General features: G+C 38.3%; 1 protein-coding gene across 2 annotated transcripts in view; it reads right to left on the reverse strand.

Moving 5' to 3' along the window:
• The window catches only part of LOC126412810 (periodic tryptophan protein 2 homolog), a 117,721-nt gene that overhangs the window by 4,787 nt on the left and 91,593 nt on the right, over positions 1 to 21,341 (reverse strand). For both annotated transcript variants that reach the window (XM_050082593.1, XM_050082594.1), the window contains one exon: positions 10,970 to 11,147. In XM_050082593.1, the coding sequence (XP_049938550.1) occupies positions 10,970 to 11,147 (178 nt within the window). The remainder of the gene's footprint in view (positions 1 to 10,969; positions 11,148 to 21,341) is intronic.

The raw sequence follows: 21,341 nt of genomic DNA on the forward strand, positions 1-21,341 counted from the left end.
TCTGTGGAACATTGTTGGCTCTAAAATGGATGGACAACAAAGAAGTCTGGATGGTTTCAACCATAAATGGACCACAGGCCAAACTAATCTAAAACTACTTGCTTAGTGAGCTACAATACGTCAATGGCTGCTGTTGGTAAGACAGACATGATGTACAGTGCATCCTAAAGACAATGAAATGGTACAAGACGGTGTTCTTCCATTTGACTGAGTTGTGTGTGCTGAAAGAAAAAACAATTTTTGAAATAAAAAATAAACAGAACACACCACTTGCAAACATTCTACCTTGAACTAATCCACTAGTTGCTTGATAAATTTCATCAATAAACAAGTAAAGCTGAGATCCTAAGGACACCAAAACAAGAAACTATTTCAACTGCGAAATAAAGAATGGCATTGTCCAGGTTTCCTCAAGAGCTATGGAGATTCCCCAAAGATGCTATGTGGTATGTACTGCTAATTCACAGCAAAAAAAATGACAGGTATAAGATGCAAAAAGTGTGATACTGCTCTCTGCATGGTGGAATGTTTTGAAAAATATCACACACAAAGGAAACTTAAGGGTATTTCATTAAGTCTTTATGTTTCAAGAAAAGGAAAGTAAAAAGAATAAAAATAGGGGAAAGGTTTTTAACTGTGTCAGTGGCAGTCCAAAACCTGTGTCAAAAATGAGGACAGGAAACCACAAAAGTCAATTGGATGGAACATGACACATGGAAAGAGAAAACAAGCATAAAGTTTGCTACAGGGTGGTCCATCTGAAGTTTTGGATGAGATCATCTCTAAAACTATACATCGGGTAAAAATAGTGGGTAAGACAAGTTCGTAAGCTCAAAGGGGGGACATCAAATGATACTACATGTGACTTCCAAGCCCTTGTCCCCTTGGGTGGGGTAGGGGCCACTTTTAAATCTTAAATGGAAACACCCATTTTTTTATTGGAGATTCAGATTCTCCATAAAAAGTAATCAAGTTTTGTCTGAAACATTTTTTAATCATTGACTGATGGCCCCGAAATTGAGAAAGAAGTAAAATTGGGGAAGTACTCTGATTTATTTAGAATTATCCGAGAAAGACATATCAAATCGATAAAAAATGTGCACCAATTCTTTCGTTATGCCAAATTAAGCTATTTTTGTACAAAGTGTACTGTATCCTACTTTTAGCGTTACCCAGGAACAACAACATGGATGTAGTAGAATGATGTCCCTATGGGGTGCTTCATTAGTGTGAGTCCCCTTGCCTCTCACAAGTTGGGGTGCTTAATTAATGACATTAGCCACGAAGAAATTGTTCAAATTTATCCCCATTTGCTTCAATGCATAAAGTCAATCATCTGAGAAAGTTGTCCACAGTTTTGAGCAGCACAAAAAAATGGTTCAAATGGCTCTGAGCACTATGGGACTCAACTGCTGTGGTCATAAGTCCCCTAGAACTTAGAACTACTTAAACCTAACTAACCTAAGGACATCACACACATCCATGCCCGAGGCAGGATTCGAACCTGCGACCGTAGCGGTCGTGCGGTTCCAGACTGTAGCGCCTTTAACCGCTCGGCCACTCCGGCCGGCTGAGCAGCACATCCCGTTAGTATGGCTGCACACACTCTTCGAATGCACTGCTCCATATCATTTTGGGTTGTGGGCTGCTTGTCATAAACAACATTTTTTCAATTACCCCACAAGAAAAAAATCAGATGTTAGGTCTGGTGAACATGGAGGCCCGTAAATTTAAAATGTTCCACACATTTTTAGCATAATGGGGAGCTGCTCCATCCTGTTGGAACAACATTCGTTGCCTAGTTTCTAAATCAACATCTTTCATTAGCTCCAACAAATCATTACGGAGAAGTTGTAACTATCAAGTAACCATTTAAAATTCCACTCCAGATCATTAATGACAATTTATGTTGATTGTCAATGGGTCTGTGCCAGTGTGGATTGACAGGGGACCAATAATGACAATCATGACGATTTAATCAGCAACTGTTTTTTAATGTGGCTTCATCGGTGAACGTATCTATAAAAAAAAAATCATTGTCACCTCTTATCATTTCCAAGGCCCAATGGGAGAAATGCACGCGTATTTGCATATCTTTCAGTGTCAATGCCTGTGTCAGTGTGATATGATACGCATGATATTTATGTGCCTTCGAAATCCTCAAAACAGTTGGTTTCAGTATTCCAGTTTGTCTCTGAATCACATGACTACTCATTTCGGGATCCAGTTGAACACAAGCGAGAACGGTAAGGGTATGAGCACCACTTTCATTGTATTCGTGATGACTAGGTGGATGGTGCATGTATCTATTTCGAGCTCATTGAGTGCAATTTTGAATAATGTTTTCGCTTGGATGTAGTCTGTTTGGGAAATGATCCGCATACAATTGTGAAGCTGCAGTGTAGTTGTTATGGAATTCACCTAAAATTAACATCATATCAACAATCTCTGTAGGAGGATAGTGAGCCATGTTTCACTAAAGAATAATTTACTTTTATCAGTTGATGTTTACGGTTCACAATCTGAAAGAGGAGTGATGTCTGATCGCATTGCACCCACCTTTATACTGAGCCATAGTTTGCAGTTTGGCCACAGTAGCGCCACAGTCAGGTGAGTCATGCAATTGTGAAGAGTTCCCTAACGAGATTTTAATACCATTCCACCTCCCTTCATCAAAAACTGTGGCAGGTAGGATATATTTTGAGGAAAAAAAAAAACTTAATTTGGCGTAATTAAAGAATTGGTGCACATTTTGTATTAATTTGATGCATCGTTCTCGGATCATTTTAAGTAAATCGGAGTTCTTTCCCAATTTTAATTTTTCTTAGTTTCAGCGCCATCTGTCAATAGTTTTAAAAAATGTTTCAGACAAAACTTGATTACTTTTTATGGAGAATCCGAATCTGCAATAAAAAATGGGGGTTTCCATTTAAGATTTAAAAGTTGACCCCCACCCCACCGAAGGAGGCAGGGGCTGGGGGTCACGTGTAGTATCATTTGATGTCCCCCTTTGAGCTTACGAACTTGTCCTATCCACTATTTTTACCCGATGTATAGTTTTCAAGATAATCTCATCCGAAACGTCAGATGGATCACTATGTACATAGCGAACACCTGCAGCGAGGTACGGAAGAGAGAGTGAACACAGAGGTGCTAGGGGAGGCTTGAGTTGCATATGCACTGTGTGTGGAAGCACACAGGGCGGCAGTATAAGCTGGCAACGTGTAGAAGAACTGAGACTGTTGTAACAATGTGATTTAATGTATTGCTGCCTCTTTTTGCCTCATTTGAAATTCTCGCCAGCTACTTCAATCTGTGCTATAGGTATTGACAACTGCCAGTCCTTAACGATTTCCTTAGTAGTGAAATGCCCGTGTTTTGATGGTTTATCAAGAGTGGTTAAATATTTTTTTAATTTTATTTACTAGACCAATTGGTTGCTTGAAGTTTTCCAGGCCATAGTTTAAATTGTCATAATTGTCTGGCCTGTATTCCCTGAAGCATGTATGAACATGCTTTTGAGGCTTGTTGAATCAAAACCAGCTGTTTGTGTGTTTTAGAAGCTTGTCTTGTTACTTTGTTTTCTCTCCCGTGTGTACAACGACCTGCCTGAGGAGACGGGTGAGCTGGGCCTGTTGATTGTTGGAGAGTAAAAGTGTTCGTACCAAGAGCGGCAATTCATGTGTAATGAAAGGAAAGATGTGTAATCCTGCTTTAAGTATACGCCTCCAATTATAACCATTATCTCTTGATGCATTTGTAGTTGCGTGAGTGGTGGCTTAATTTTAAAACCACAAGTTTGTTGAATGATCCTGTGTTGAACTATTGCAGAAGTCAACTCGAATAGTTTTAGAGATTTCTATATTTAATTAGAGTAATGTTTTTATGAGAAACTTCGTCTTAAATTTTTTTTAAAAATTGTGAGCTCATGGGTAGATGCTGGCTTAGAGTAAGACCGAAGTTTGTATTCTGGCCTAGTTATTTTTCTAGTTGAAGTACCAGCCTTATTGGATTCTGATTGCTTTGGTAGTGGTTATTTAAATATTACTGCTTGGTAAAATATATTTTTATTTTAATAGCTTGCCTAAAAGTTTAATGCTAAATGAGCTGATGTTTGTCTACCCTTTCTTAAGATCAAGTCCGCAAGCGCAATGATTCTGTATGTATATTTTTTTTTTTAGTAAGTACCGAGGAATGAAACTTGCTCAGAGAGTTATATTGTAAGAAAGTCAATCATGTTTGAGAATTGTGACTTAGTCCTTTCATTAACTGAACTTTTCCTGTGCTAGCGTAGAGTTGTGCTACAAGAATCTCACTGTTGAATATTTTATTATGGAGACTCAAGTTCAGGCTTTAATTACAAATAAGGCAATAGGCTTATTTCAGAAGGAGCTATACCAAAATTTTCCTTTTTTAAATCTGTGTCAGGCTATATGCGACAATTTGTTTTTGAATTTCAATAATTATTATTTATGATTAGAGTAAGAATTGTTTGTCCAAGTTTTGGGCGTCTTCACTAGGAACTGCTCATTTATAAAACTATAAATCTTAACACGTATTTAATAAAATTATGCTAGGTTACATGCAAATAAATTGATAATGTAAATCTCCAGTTACAGAACTTTTAAATAGCAAATACAAAGAAAGTTCTTATTTTATTAAGACACCTTTCTCCCAGCTCAGGAATAACAACAGAAATTGGTGGGTTACTTCTGAAGTCCTGTTTTGTGGTTATCAAAAACTGCTGTCACTGTGACTTAATTGTGATACTGATTTTATAAAGCGTATTATTGAAGAGTGCTTCTAAACATGCTGGAACATACGATTAGCTGACAGTGGAACATTCCCTGCCATAGCCTGCAGCGGTCGACAACCGAGTCATTTGTCTGGCAGCCAGGTGCACAATATGTATGCCCTGTCAGCAGGCCAGACAGGCAAGACTCTCAGCCCTTGCACCCAATATATGCCATTCAACAACAATATAAATAGTAAACATTTTAAATTCAAACACTGAGTCTTGAAGAATATGCTCGGTAAGAACCAAGAAAACACTGGTTATTTCTGGCTAGTGAGCTCTTATTGGCTGGCAACGTGTTATGTCACCCAACACCAAGTAAAGCCACCACACCAAACTAACACACATCAAATGAACTCGCGTGCTGGATATGTGGAGAGAGGGAGTGGCCCTTCAATGATGGGAGTGCAGGTAGAGGTGAAAGCATTTTGTGAAGTGCTGAAAATATACTTTTTGTGCAGATCATGTGCTATGGCAGAGATGTCATACAGAAATAGAAGAACGGTTTTGCAAAAACACATTTTAAAGACTTTGGCATTCAAATCTGACATGATACAACTGCCAACTACATATACTACCAGCATATACACTTTGCACTGTAGATCACAAAGACGGGCATCAGTGATAGAAGGCACGAAGTGGAACTGTAGTGTTTGAGCCTTCTTTTAAATTTAAATTTTATACAGTGTACAGAAATTCACTGAGCTGACTTCTAATAAGCTCTAATGTCAATTACAGAAGTAAACTCATTTTTTCGTGTCTCTATTTCCCTCAATGAGGGACTGAAAATGCACAAGCCCACATGCTAGATGCTGACACCTTTCACCGTGCTTCACAGTTTTAATTTCAACTCACCATGTTCATCAATTTTAGATTTTTTCTGGGTAACCACAACGAAAAGATATCTCAAAAACGTGTGTTCTGACATATAATTTGTGGTCGTAGCGTGTCGGAAAATAGCTCTGTTACCTTGTATTCAATTTTTTGATGACTTAACTTGTGTACACACCTGTGATTTTTTTAAGAACTGATGAAATTCATTACCACAAATAATTGTATAAACATTATAGAGTACATTTAATTTCCTTCACTTATGCAGTTTTTATACAATATATTGGAGAGGATTACGATTTTTAATTATATATGCCAATCCCATATGTCTTTGCTTGTATTTTGGGATTTTTAATGTTGTTCTTGATTCTGCATTTTCCTCAATTTTGCGTTTTCTAAGTCTGGACTGCATGAAAATGTAAAATAGGGGCTTCAATGTACACAGCTTTTGCCATGGAAGGAAACTGCTACAAACAATGAATTTCACAGTTTCAAGATTTTCAGTATGCTGCCCCCCTTGCCACTCCTTTGAATGATGTTCAATCCATCCCCTACTGAGCACAAACAAGACTGCTGCAAATGTTGTGCTACAAGTACTGTAGATTTGTGGCTGAAAGTGACAGACAGTCAAGGGGCAGGGGAGTGGGTTAGAAGAAGAAACAATATGAAAGTGAGGTACAAATGTGAATAGAAACACTAACCTAGAGACTGCAACCTATTCCAAATTCACAGATGAGTGACCATTACATTACCTGAAGATGATAAACATCCACTGGTCACAACTGGAGAAACATGTATGCATAAAGACAAACATGTTTCACTAGAAGGCAGACACTGTTTACTAATACACAAAGCAGCTTTTTGGTATCATACAAATTCAATAGTTCTAATCTCGCAAATGATTCAGAAAAATATTTCATGGAAGACACAGATAACTTTTATGGCAATATTTGCTATTTAGCATCATATATTTAATACTGAATGATTTTGAGGCTACTGTGCTTAATTACTGGAATAATTACTGCATCCAATACAATCTTTTAATTCATAACAAGAGAATGGCAACCACTCACTTATAGTGCACTGATGTGTGGTGCCTAGGAACACACAACAGAAAACAATACTCCCAATAGCTTTTGAGATCTTGCTAGTAAAGGCACATAAGCGTGTATACACCCCTCCCCCCCTTTCCCATAGCAATACTCCTTCAATTACATATTTATATAGTAGTAGATCATATCATCTCAATGCACACTGCCTCATTATGCAACTGTTTTAGAAAACGTAAATCAGTATCAGGCAGTGCCTCTATTATACAAAATTCTTAAGTGATAAACCTCCTAAACTATAAATACCCCATAATGATTAGATCTTTATCTGTCTTTTGTTTTTGTTCTTATCTGCTGTCTAATAAGCATAGGTAATTTTATTCGACTGCAGATAGCCTGTAATACACTTTTCTTTACCGACGATATTTTGTATGTAACAATTAAGCACACAATCAGGCAATGAGTTATTGACCCCCTCTAGTTTCCATAATAGTCTCAATTTGGTGGAGATGGGAGTCCATCAGTTTTTTTTTTTTCAGGAATTCTGTATCCAATTGAAGTAACTCACTGATGATTAGATCCTACAGAGCTACCAAATTACGAGAATGTTGACTGTTACATTGTACCTGCTGTTCCAAATAGATCCAGACATTTTCTGTAGGATCAAGATCACGTGTGGTGCGACAGGGCGCAAGTGTGTTAACCAGACCAAGAAGATGTGGAGCCCTGTACATTCAGCTGTTATTATGGAAGACAGAAGCGTCCACAGCATATGCGTCATGAAAATATAGAAGTAAGGGCAACCTCTAGTCACCGAGAATGTTAGAATAGACCTGGTTCATGTTCACTTTACATGAAAAGATTTGGCCCAAGTCATGTTGCACTAAACACCACAAAACCATCTCCAGATGGAACTACTCTCTACACACTTATTTGAGTCTCAGTGCACTAGACACCTGGTATAATTTGAAGGGACAAATAAGTGATTTATTTATCCATACTACATGCCTCCAGTAATCTGCTGTCTATAATCTGATTAAAATTACTTGATAGTTGGCCTTTGTCACTTGACACTACAGTGTTGCCCCACCCGCTGCTGGCTACTGCTAGGTTACATGCAACACACGAACAGACATGTCATTTCAAAATTGCTGTTAATGTGTAACACGGGGCAATGTTGGAAGCCACTGCTGTGAGATACAATGGATATGGGAGATGCTCTGGTGACAGCTGATTTTAAGTGACCATTGATTAAACTGTGGCAAGTGACAAGTTTTGTGACCCTGAATTTAAACTCTTGTCCTAAACTAACCACAACTTCGTTATATGCAATGTATCTGAGAAAATGGCAATCTGCGGCAGAACGAAAATCACAATCACTTTGTTCATGGCGTTTATGGCTAACCTCTATGGGCAAAACTTAAGACAGAAAAATTTCATGATATGATTGTAAGCAAAGCCACCTTCCACAACAAAATTTGTTTTAGCAGTCAAGCGAACTGTAATTTCTCGCTGTTATTGGTCAAACTTCAATTTCTCGCTGTTACTGGTTACCTGAAACTACCCTCACATTAGCTACATGGGATGCCATGTTACCAACTGATGACCAATCCTGGTTGGCACTTGGCTGCAGATTATATGTGACACAAGCAGAATCCAAACAAAAAAGAATGATAGGAGAAAAAATAAAAGCAAATAAAGTCAATGCAATGCTGCGATTTGAACCTTTAACCTTTTACACGTCAGATTTCTATGCTAACCACTAAGCTATACCATTACATTGCCAACAGATGATGGATTTACGACTGGTGTCCCAGATGCAATGATAAATTGACACCCTTTAAAAATGTGGCTTCACGCAATGTTGTGCAAAGCTTATCTAATGAAAGCCAATCTCTGTGATTACAATAACTGTATTGTGACAATGAATCATGTCTTGTGGGGCAAGGATCCGGCAGTGTGTGGTTAACACTGTGTGTGTGTGTGTGTGTGTGTGTGTGTGTGTGTGTGTGTGTGTGTGTGTGTGTGTGTGGGGGGGGGGGGGGGGGGGAGTTGTGTGATGAGATAAGAAATAAAAGGGCCTGACTCACAGGATTCAGGATCCAAATGCACCAACAAAGGAAGCCAAACAAAGAATTGGAATTGAACTAACTGTTGTGGCAGTTTGGAAACAGCTAACGGTTCAGGAGTGACATTGAGCGCTCTGACTGGGGGAAACCAGCTGCAATGCGTCAAGTATCTACTGTCAAGTAATTTTAATTGTACTACAGTTTCTGCGTTTGACCCATTCAAGATGTGCATCTGTATGTACCACTGTGAGCAATGGGCTTTTGACAGGTGCTTCGACTCCAATTGTTTGCTTGGAAACTAGTTGAGATGGACCTGCATTCATTGACAGCAGCAGTTCTTGTCAGGTTTGAAACTCATCATCAATGACATGACACGATACTCATCTCAGGTTCCTGTTGGTCAGCATATTTTCACAAAAACTGCTCTTATGCTGTGTCAGATGGCTGCAAGTGGTATAGCATTTACTGTGTGCCAAGGGAGAGTCCATGTTGATATGTCAACCAATCAGGCAATTTCATTCATAGCATGTTTATGGGCATATGAAATTATTAATGCTCTCTTCTTCCACATCCTCACATTGACACATCTTATTACACTGTTTCCATACAACAGACTGGCACATACACACCATTTCACTGCCATGACTAATGTCAGCAATAGGTGGACACTCACCTGGTGCCAAATCTACATCAATGTGAACAATGCACTCTTTCAAGGGGTTAACTAACATTTTCTTTTCCCCTGGGAGTTTATGTAAGTATTTATGGAACTAATCTTTTGCCTATGTGAAAATTTTTGTTTCACATTAAACAATAAAATCTGTTTGTTTATATTAGGTCCTAGATGGAGAAAAAACTTCCCTTACTTTGTTGTTAAGTCAAACAATGGAAACTGCAGCTAGGAATATCAGCAATGTAGGAAAAGACAGATTGCTACTTACCTTAAAGAAGACATGTCAAGTTGCAGAAAGGTACAATCTTTTAATTATGCCTGTCTGCAACTTGACATGTCTTCTTCACAGTAAGAAGCAATGTTTCTTTTCCTACATTGTTTTGGATGTCAGATTTTCTTCTAACTCCTTCCCTTCTTGCTTTCACAAATTTATGGTGTCAGGTATATACATGCACAAAACATACTTACACACTTTACAAGGATGTGACTTCAGCTGCCATCTCATCTCACTTCTTCAGGTTATGTATTACTCCCAGAACAAATAATTTTCTACAAATAATGTATAATTTATCTAATAAAAAATTTTCTATCTCTAAAAAATGGAAAGCCTTCACAATTCTCGAAATACTATCTTCTTAATTTCATTTTTAAGCTGTGGAAATAATTTTGAAATTGTAGCCACATGACATCAACATCTTGCCATGATATTTCGGCTGAAATATTGCTCGTATGTGGGAAGAATGCCCAGGACTTGAACAGCTTCTTTCTTCATTATCTTGTGAGTAGTCACATTTATTTCTAGTTAAAGCAGTGCTAATTTGATGAGGGGGTTATTCACTGCATTTGAACACAGACTGTAGAGAAGGTAGACAATGTTCTGTGACTGATTTAATGAAAGGGAGGAAGACTTTCCCTTTAGCACAGCCCTAAGGAAACACAGTATTGACGTAGTTTTTAAACCAACAAGAAAGGTGCCTGCCTATTTGAACACTGCAAAGGCTCATGTCCACCACCTGCCACAGCAGGAGTATACAAAACCCACAGCACATGCAGTCAAGTGGAAATAGGAACTAAAAAAGGAACATGGTTTCACCATGATAAATAAAAAATAAAAATAAAAAATCAACAGAAAAGGAGGAGGATTGAAATTATGCAAGCTGTGAGCCTTAGTGTTATATATACAGCAGACAACACTAACTATTCTTCACTACACTGGTTTGACTAAGACCTTAGATAGCAATGTCATAACATCACAATCCGACCTTTATATGGATACTTTACACACACACACACTATGTATTTAGAACATTTTTACTGAGAATAGTAATTACTGTCAAACGAACTGCAAAAGTGAGAATGGAAATTACACAACACTCAACATATTATTATATCCTAACAGTGATCAAACTATTATCCCTGATATAGCTGTTAAATCTGATCACAAAAACATGCAAGAATACGCTGCTGATGCCAAGAATACATAATTCATGTCAGGTATGCAAGACGAAAATTAAGTTTACAGGCTATTGCCCTGTTACTGAAACTGTGGTACCTGTAGGAGAAAATTGAAGACATGACACTCGAACCTCTGGTTTCGTGGCACGAGCAGCCATTTCGCCTCGTCTGACCCCTGGCAAATTTACACTGACATTTCCTCCTTCAAGCTGCTCTCGTTCCTCCACCAGTGACAAGTTCCCAAACTCCGTTAACTTTCGTCTGTTGATGTAGTCCTATACACAATAATTTTTCAAACATTGTTATCTGCAGATATTCAAAGTTAACAATGAATGACAGACAAATGTAATGACTATTTTATATGTTAGCATACTAGAGTTTCTTATTTTAACATTATAGAAGGAAAAAGTTGTCTCCCCGTTAAATGAAGCAATGTGAATGAATGGTAGTTATCAACAGGTAAACCTTTCACAGTTCAAATCAAAATAGATACGATGAACATGTTGTAAATGGTAAAATCAAAGAATGACTATAATGCAGCAGTCCATACAATGAATTTCACTTGAATAAACAGTAATATACACTTAATGATCTTTGTTGCTTCTCAAAATTATACAGCTACAATACTGAGCTAATATCACAATCAACCTTCACCATAATTAACAAATTATGTTTAAAACAACATATTGTGTCATTAACCATTCACTGCTGACAATTAACTATTTGTACAAATCACATCTTACCTACTCCCCAAGAAACTTAGTTTCAGTAGTAGGAGCGACAACTTCCAAGGCACTACACTTCACCCCACTTTCGCTTCATTTTCTGCTGTTAGTACACCATACTTCATATAATCAATCTGTGTATTCATGAACAGTTTACACAAACCCTGCCTGTCTTTATATTATGGTAGAGCACTTTAGTCATGAACTTAATTTGTGTTTATAATTGTAGGGGGAGGGGTAGGAGGAGGGAAGGGCAGCCATTTCTTCATCTCCGTTCAAACAAAAGAAAAGCTACAAATATTAATCTCAGTGGATGCAATTGTTTCATGAAGCCTTAAATTATGGAAAACAGCCAAACTAAACAGATACGAAAAGCAGACCTAAAGGCAACAGCCAGATAGTTTCCTCTGTGATGCCAAACTGAATATATTTCAACCATTAACTTATATCTGCATTAACAGTAAAAGACTGAGCAAAATATGAGAGTTCTCAAGAGCTGAATATAAGCAAATATCAGGTCAATTATCATCTCACAAAACACAACTTCACAGGAATTCACTTGTTGCTCATCAATACAATCCACCCCCGTCTAACAAATTCCTTACAGTATTACTTTTTTCCTCAGGCAACAATGACTAGCATCTTGTGATAAAGCTTTGCATTACATGCATAATTTATACATGCACTATGTATATGCTTACATCAAAGCACATACCTTTCTAAACAAGGATCTTGCAGGTGTTAAGTGTTATCCATCAAAACCAAGAATTGCAATTATTAAAATGAATTCTTACTGATAGTTGTACTGAACCAACTCAGCACCCTAACAGACTGTTTCAATAACCTTCATTAAGGGAATCAATATGTGAAATAACATGCCAAAAATAAATAAATTCTTTTCAGCAGCAGATCAAAGATTTACTTATTTTAACATAGCTTGAAGAAACAGGCATTGGTGACAATTCTGCAGCTATACTCAAATTATAAAATTTATTCACAATTCTGGAATCTTTCTGACATTAGTTGCATTAGGTGTGAAGATATTACATACTGGTGACATAATGGAAATTTGTGCCGGACTGGGAATCAAACCCAGATTTTCCCGCTTGTTGTGAGCGATCTCATTAACCACTTCAGCTATCCAAGCACACTTCCAGGACTGACCCAAACTCCCACACATCAGTACTGTCTACCACACCATCGGTCACAACTTTACTTGACTTCCCGTCATGTGGTTTCAAGGAGACAAACATATTCAACATTAGTATTATGCTCATCATTCTTCCTGTGAAGCCTTCCAATACTTATTTAAAATAATGTCTGAAGAAACAGAACAGGATATAAATGAATAACATCACAGTAAAATATGACATACCATAACTTTCCAAGTAAGAAATATCAAAGATGGCAGCTGACAAGAGAGACCTAATCAGGTATTCTTGTGTGGCTTCTATGCCTAACTCATCACCAAAACCATTTTCTCTAATACTTTTCTTTCTTTTACAGATAACAATTGCTTTGCCTCTGAAAGCTAGTGGTTGAGAGTCCTTTTGCCCATATCTATGAATTCAATTGCAACCCATTTATTACAACAATACTTATGAAAAATTGCTATATTCAGAAAGAAAGGTCTGTTTACACCAAAACATATCCTGCCAATAGTGCTCTCCCTAGTGTGACAGGAAGGGCCAATGGGACAAAAAGCTCTGCCAGTGATGAAGTGTTAATCAGAAACATGAAAGTATGTGCCAATATGTCTCAGTCCCAAAGAGTAAAACACTTAATCTTTTAAGTGCCAGGGCAGAATACTCAGTCTCTCAGAAATGAGTTTGTGGTACCATCAATGATTTTCTAACCCTAAAGCATGTATTTTTAGCACTATAATGCATGTGTGGAACCAGTGAAGAGTGAGGAGGGTCATGTGCATGAGTGTGGTCTTGACCACAAAATCAGACCACAGTGAGAGATGTGTACCATTTACTCCACAAGTGTAATGGACCAAAAACTCTGTACACAATATTGGCATGACAAGGGTACGCATTAATGCTTCCAATACGGCATGCTACTGGTTTAACTGGTGGCACACATTCAATTATGTCAGCTTCCATTACCCACAAAAAAGCAATGCCTCAGATTGTGAAGTGTATGTGAAAGCAGTTGTTGGAGTACGTAAGTGGTAAGATTTTGAGTTAGGCTTCAAATTGTCCTACAGTCATTGCTCCATATGTGTTACACACTAACATGCTTTCTGGGCCTGCATACAAACCAAATTAAAGGAGTTTCCCTACGAACACACCCTAATCCTCTCATGACTCCATGCCCTGAGCATTCAAGGCTCTGTAGCATGTGGATGCTTCACACAGAATACTAAAACACAGATCAGTTGCAATACTGCAAAACTAATTATGTGTATCAAGTCCAAGGAGAGGAACCATATTCCCATCCCTGAGGTGAGTAATGGCAAGAATCATTAAGAGGCATAGTGTCAGCAGCAGATGGAAAGAAACAAGAGAATTTATTCTCACAATCAGTTTCCATGAGAATACTTTATTCCCTTGTTTGGCACCACACACTTCCACAGCTTCCAATATCCTTAAAACAGGCAGTGAACTCTGTTCAACATGACCCATAAGGCTAACAGTGTCACTGAAATCTTGTTTCTGACATGTGTATGATAAATAAAGAAACCAGCTCTACAAACTGTGTGAACTAATTAACCACATTATGCAACAACACTGTAAGCATTTACCTAGAAACTTTGAAATGTACATACTCTATGTTAGCACCGGTGGGCTCATTGTCATCAATAGTACTGGGTGCATACTGATCATGGAGTGGTTTATACACCACTAATAGTTAAATTGCCCATAGTCAGTATCTTAACAAATGGGACTCTTCCACATTTTACCCCTATCAGTACATACAGCCTTAAAGAATAGTTGAAAGTTAACACAACTTTTTCCTCACATTTTCTTGCTGATTGCATAACTGCATTGGTCTCTTTATAACTCATATAACACTTAGCTACAGTTCTTTAAACATACGGCTGCAGACTAAGGTTGGAGGAAGGTAAAAAGAAAATGCCTTTGATTTACTGTACATTACTGTCTCGAATACATGTGCTGACACATGACAGTGTCCAAAACAACTACTGTTTCAATGACTATTTTAGTTTTATTTTTGATACAGAGAAGACTCACTGCCATCTCTGAATGCAACTTTTAGTTAAAGCCATATTACAATAGGTGCACATGAAAAACGTTGTGTTGTTAATTAATTTTGATTCACAGCCTATGGTTCATATTTGATTTGACAGTAGCACGTAATGAAATAAAAATAGATAAACCTACTAATGTATCTGTCCTTAACAAGTTTAGCACTGATTGTGACAGGATATAATTTAGGCTTATTTTTTCCTAGTAACAGTTCACATGGTACATAGACATACCTGCAAATGTCACTGACATACTGTCACTGAGCATGTATGTAAACATGATAACATTGCAGTGAGGTGATATCTTGGGTCAATGCCAATCAAAATACTAACAAGTACTTCATGAGAATAAAGGCAGCACCTGTAAGAAAGTTTCCTATATTACACTACAAATATGAAATTAATAAAAACACTGAGAAACAGTTACCAGATGGGCGTAATACGCACCACAAACTTGGATTTCATTAATTACTAAATATTTTTGGCCCATATTCAGTTGAGAGCATAAAAATAAACTAGAATTCGATTCTGAACTGTCCTTCATGCTATCCAGCACACAATCAGGCCACAAGGTATAAGACAAGACTCAACAGTATATATAATATTTGATATTTGCATTTCACTGGAAGGAGTTACATATCTTAGCACTAGGATCTACCCATTCTATACTGATTCTAAGTACTAAAAGATTCTGTGAAATTCTGAATTTAACACTGGATACCTTATGGCCAACACATCTCTTTCTTCTATTACATTCGCGGACAATTCTTCCTCTTTGCATATGCCCCTAATGTACTCTACCCACATATTTATTTTTAATTCTGATTAATTTAAATATAGAATTCCATTTGAACTCTTTAGGTACAGTCAAATGGACAATTTTTCCAGTGGGATTTGAGCTCGACAAAATTCAGCTTGAATTTCAGCAGGTCTGCTGCCCGAACAGAGTAGGAGAAACTGCATGGCTAGAAGGCCAGGTACACATGCCACAGAAACAACTTGTCAAGAACAGCAACAGAAAGTGTTTTATTAGACACCATAAGATATGGTCGATCCGTCTTATGCTAAGTGACAGATATACAAACAGAAAGTTCATTCTACTACATAATAAACCGAAATAATATAATAATGTTCTGATAATTTTTTTTTTTTTTTTTAAATGTTGCTGAATGTCTGTTAACTCATTTGAAAAAACAGATATTTCTAAAACAACTATAGTGAATAGGGATTGCTTGTAAATATATCTTATGTAAAGAATAGAATTTGTTATAGTTTTTGTACTTAACAACTTCGTTTCTTTATTCCAGTTCCATTTTCTCCCATTCTCCCCCAACAAGTGCCACGGATGTTGTTAGTCATGACTCCGTCTTCATCCTTTTGCTTTTACAGTCTGGATACCATTTACTGTTAAGTACATGGATATTTTTGTACCTTCCAAATTAACAGCTCGCTACCCATATAATATATATTGCGTACGATTACTGAAACATTCTGGTCAGTAGCATATAACTGAATCAACGTTGCATGAAATACCACTTTTGTGCCACTCAGATACCAAGAGAGCCAGGCCATGGGGCCTATTCTGTCTCATTCGTACCGATTAATGTGGTAGGTTATCCTCAGTAGTGACATCATTTTCAGTTCTTTATTCAAAATTGCTATTCTGTAAGCTTCTGAGACCTGTTAATGATCAGTCCTGCCGCCAATTTTCTGAAAACTATACTGAGAGGTGGTTAGGTTTTGGCATGGCCACTCATTTGACTCTGTGTGATTTTTTTACAGCTAGAATTCGTTATTTTAGAATTACTGGGTGGTTTTAGGTTTAGATTTAATGACTATGTTTTACTGAACAATCACCAAGATGCATCAGAGTGGAAAGTGAGTTCATAACAGATTGTTTTCCTATCAGTCAATATCTCACAAATTATGTTATTTTTATGTAATTAAGAGTTTAAAAATCATCAAATTTCAAGAGGTTGGCTCTACTTATGTATATTACATGAGTGTTATTATCAAATTTCAGAAGGTGGGCTCTGCTGATGTATATTACATGGGTGTTAGTTGAAATTACTAGTGACTTTGCGCACTTGTTCCTGCATATGGTTTACTTATTAACTATCGAAATGCATTTAAAACTTTTAAGTAACAATGGTAAGGAACTTTGTGAAGCCTGATAGTGAAAACCTTACAAAATTTCATTCGTTTACTGCTTATGCCTGCATCATTTGGCAACTAAGTCAGCCTGCATTTGCAAGAAAAAAGGACAGCTTAAATTAGAGTTTCAGTAGCCAAGAGGTTAAGGCAACGAACTGCAGTGCTGAAGATCGTAAATTCACATACTACTGGATACAATTTTCTCTCTCTCTCTCTCTCTCTCTCTCTCTCTCTCTCTCTCTCTCTCTCTCTCTCTCTCTCCCTCCATGTTTGTAACACATTCTGAGATTTCATTATTTGTGAAAGTTATGTATTTTTCTGAAATATTTGTTGCTTTTTCATGTAAGAGTGTGCTTTCTCAGTATTTACTATCTTCGATTTTGTACTTCCATATGTTTAAGAAATGAAATGGTTGTACATGAAACAACTCGCAATGAAATTTATATTTTTTTGTCACAAATTAGTCACTATTTTTTTCTGAATATGTAGCAATTTCCGAGTGCGCGGTCAAACAGGAATCTAAGAGCACAACTTCAATTACTGTGAACGAAACTAGCGGCAATCATCTTTGCTTGTCACAAGTATTTATCTGCGATTGAATCCTTAATAACAGTAGACGGAGATGAAAGTTTTGTGAAGCACCTTCACAAATAAGAGAAGTTAAACGCATATGACAATCAACAAACTGCATCCAATTAGTTGCTTACACGGAGCATACTTCCATGAATTTTGAAGCAACTAAGGTACAACAGAAAACAGGAAAAATGACGAATTGAAAATCCTTTTAACATGAGAAATGAATTGTGACCTGATGTGTTAACTTCAAAAGGAACTGATTACGCGTATACCTGCGTGCTTGCCATATACTTTCCGTCGCTTTGCTCTGATTGCAGTTTGTTTCGTGAGTTTCTTTACTGATTTCAGACTCATTTTAATACTGTCAACTATGCGCAATATTTACGTTCTTGGACATTAGGCACTATTCATTCTTATAAAAGACCTTTTGGCCTAGTCCTTGCTTTTATGTCTTGTATGTTACTTTAGATTCTGCTTCCCAGCTTTAACATTTAATAGTCCACCATATGTGACAGTTTACATATGTGCCTGTCTCAACCTACAGCACTAGCCCACGTCCCAATAAATTTGACAACACCTGCTCACTTTCGGCTACCATTGCTGCACTGTCAATGACTCTACCATGCTAATTCTCTGTCCTTGACAAACAACTACAGTCCTTAAATTTCCTCAAAAACTTTTCAATGAAAAAATGAACATCAGCAGTGACAATAAACTTGCTTTACACCTATCCTGGTTTTGACTTCTTATACAAATATGTCAGTGAAGACTATCCTAATTGGCTTTGGAGAAAGTGCATGGCACTGGTGTTGACGTTAGCAATACCACACTGCCTAAAAAAAAGAGGGAAAAGAAGAAAATATTTCATCTCACATTATAAAACACCTTTCCATATTTATAGTGCCACAATACGCTCCGGAATATGATGCGGCGTGATTTGCATTTTGAAAGTGCTTCTGGATTCCACATAAACAATCATTTTGTAGTGTGTTTACACATTCCAAGCCCTTGTCAGTGCTGCAGTAATGAAGCTGCAGAATGGCAGGAATTTCATGAATGCCTCTGTTAACTATAATCTATCATAGATCCCTTGAACAAAAAAGAGTGCTCAGTATCTAGAAGAAAGCACAGGTCACACTCATATACAAGATGGGTAGCAGAAGAGATCCACAGAACTGCCATACAATATTCTAAACATCCATCTCCTGTAGAATCTTAGCACATATTCTGAGCTCAAACATAATGAATGAGGTGTCTTGAACAGACAACAGAATGACCTCCTCCATGACAACCACTATGGATTTTGAAATCGTCAATCATGTGGAATCCAACTCACACTTTTCGCATGTAACACACTGAAAGCCACGAATGAAGACAGTCAGGTAAATGTAGTATTTCTTGATTTCTGAAGAGCATCTGACTCGATAATACACCTATGCCTATTATCAAATGTACAATTGTATGTGTTATAAAGCAAAGTTTATGACAGGATTGAGGATTTTTTGGTACGAAGGACACAGCACTTTATCTTGGATGGAGAGTCATCAACAGATGTACCAGTAACTTTGAGTATACCCCAAGACAGTGTGCTGGATCCCTCATTCATGTTATATATTAATGATCTTGCGGACAACACTAATAGTAACCTCAGACTTTTCATAGATGATGGAGTTATCTATAATGAAGTTCAGTCCAAAAGAAACAGTACAAATATTCAGTCAAATCTTGGATAAGATTACAATGTAGTGGAAAGATTGGCAACTTGCTGTAAATGTTTAGAAATGTAAAGGTGTGCATTTCACAAAATAAAAAAAGTAGTATCCTCTAACTACGATATCAGTGAATCACCAACAGCATCAGAAAACTCATACAAATACCTGAATGAAACTCTTTGTAGATACATGAAATGGAACAGTCACATAGGCTCATTCGCAGGTAAAGCAGATACCTGACTTCAGTTCATTTGCAGAACACTACAGGAATGCAATGTCAGTCTACAAAGGAAACTGCTTACAAATCACTTGTGCAACCCATCCCAGAATACTGCTCAAGTGTGTGGGACCCATACCAGGTAGGACTGAGGGGAGGGGAGGGGGGGGGGGGGGGGGGAGGTACTGAACACGTATACACTGAATAGCAACTTGAATGGTCGTATGACCTGCGGGAAAGCGTCACAGAGATGTTGAAAGAAATGAACTGGCAGAATCTTGAAGATTATATAAGCGCTGGCAGGTTGATAGACACACGAACATACACACAAAATTCAAGCTTTCGCAACCAACGGTTGCTTCATCAGGAAAGAGGGAAGGAGAGGGAAAGACGAAAGGATGTGGGTTTTAAGGGAGAGGGTAAGGAGTCATTCCAATCCCGGGAGCGGAAAGACTTACCTTAGGGGGAAAAAAGGACAGGTATACACTCGCGCGCACACACACACATATCCATCCACACATATACAGACACAAGCAGACATTTGTAAAGGCAAAGAGTCTGGGCAGAGATGTCAGTCGAGGCGGAAGTACAAAGGCAAAGATGTTGTTGAATGACAGGTGAGGTATGAGCGGCAGCAACTTGAAATTAGCGGAGGTTGAGGCCTGGCGGGTAACGAGAAGAGAGGATATACTGAAGGGCAAGTTCCCATCTCCGGAGTTCTGACAGGTTGGTGTTAGTGGGAAGTATCCAGATAACCCGGACAGTGTAACACTGTGCCAAGATGTGCTGGCCGTGCACCAAGGCATGTTTAGCCACAGGGTGATCCTCATTACCAACAAACACTGTCTGCCTGTGTCCATTCATGTGAATGGACAGTTTGTTGCTGGTCATTTCCACATAGAAAGCTTCACAGTGTAGGCAGGCCAGTTGGTAAATCACGTGGGTGCTTTCACACGTGGCTCTGCCTTTGATCGTGTACACCTTCCGGGTTACAGGACTGGAGTAGGTGGTGGTGGGAGGGTGCATGGGACAGGTTTTACACCGGAGGCGATTACAAGGGTAGGAGCCAGAGGGTAGGGGAGGTGGTTTGGGGATTTCATAGGGATGAACTAAGAGGTTACGAAGGTTAGGTGGACGGCAGAAAGACACTCGTGGTGGAGTGGGGAGGATTTCATGAAGGATGGATCTCAAATGAAGGTGTACACGATCAAAGGCAGAGCCATGTGTGAAGGCACCCACGTGATTTACCAACTGACCTTCGTACACTGTGAACCTTTCTATGTGGGAATGACCAGCAACAAACTGTCCATTCGCATGAATGGACACAGGCAGACAGTGTTTGTTGGTAATGAGGATCACCCTGTGGCTGCACATGCCTTGGTGCACAGCCAGCACATCTTGGTACAGTGTTATACTGTCCGGGTTATCTGGATACTTCCCACTAACACCAACCTGTCAGAACTCCAGAGATGGGAACTTGCCCTTCAGTATATCCTCTCTTCTCGTCACCCGCCAGGCCTCAACCTCTGCTAATTTCAAGTTGCCGCCGCTCATACCTCACCTGTCATTCAACAACATCTTTGCCTCTGTACTTCGGCCTCGACTGACATCTCTGCCCAAACTCTTTGCCTTTACAAACGTTTGCTTGTGTCTGTGTATGTGCGGATGGATGTGTGTGTGTGTGTGTGTGTGTGTGTGTGTGTGTGTGTGTGTGTGTGTGTGTGCGCGCTTTCCGCTCTCGAGATTGGAATTACTCCTTACCCTATCCCTTAAAACCCACATCCTTTCGTCTTTCCCTCTCCTTCCCTCTTTCCTGATGAAGCAACCGTTGGTTGCGAAAGCTTGAATTTTGTGTGTATATTTGTGTTTCA

Source organism: Schistocerca serialis, chromosome 7, assembly GCF_023864345.2.
Source record: "Schistocerca serialis cubense isolate TAMUIC-IGC-003099 chromosome 7, iqSchSeri2.2, whole genome shotgun sequence".
In the NCBI taxonomy this organism is placed as follows: Eukaryota; Metazoa; Arthropoda; class Insecta; order Orthoptera; family Acrididae; genus Schistocerca; species Schistocerca serialis.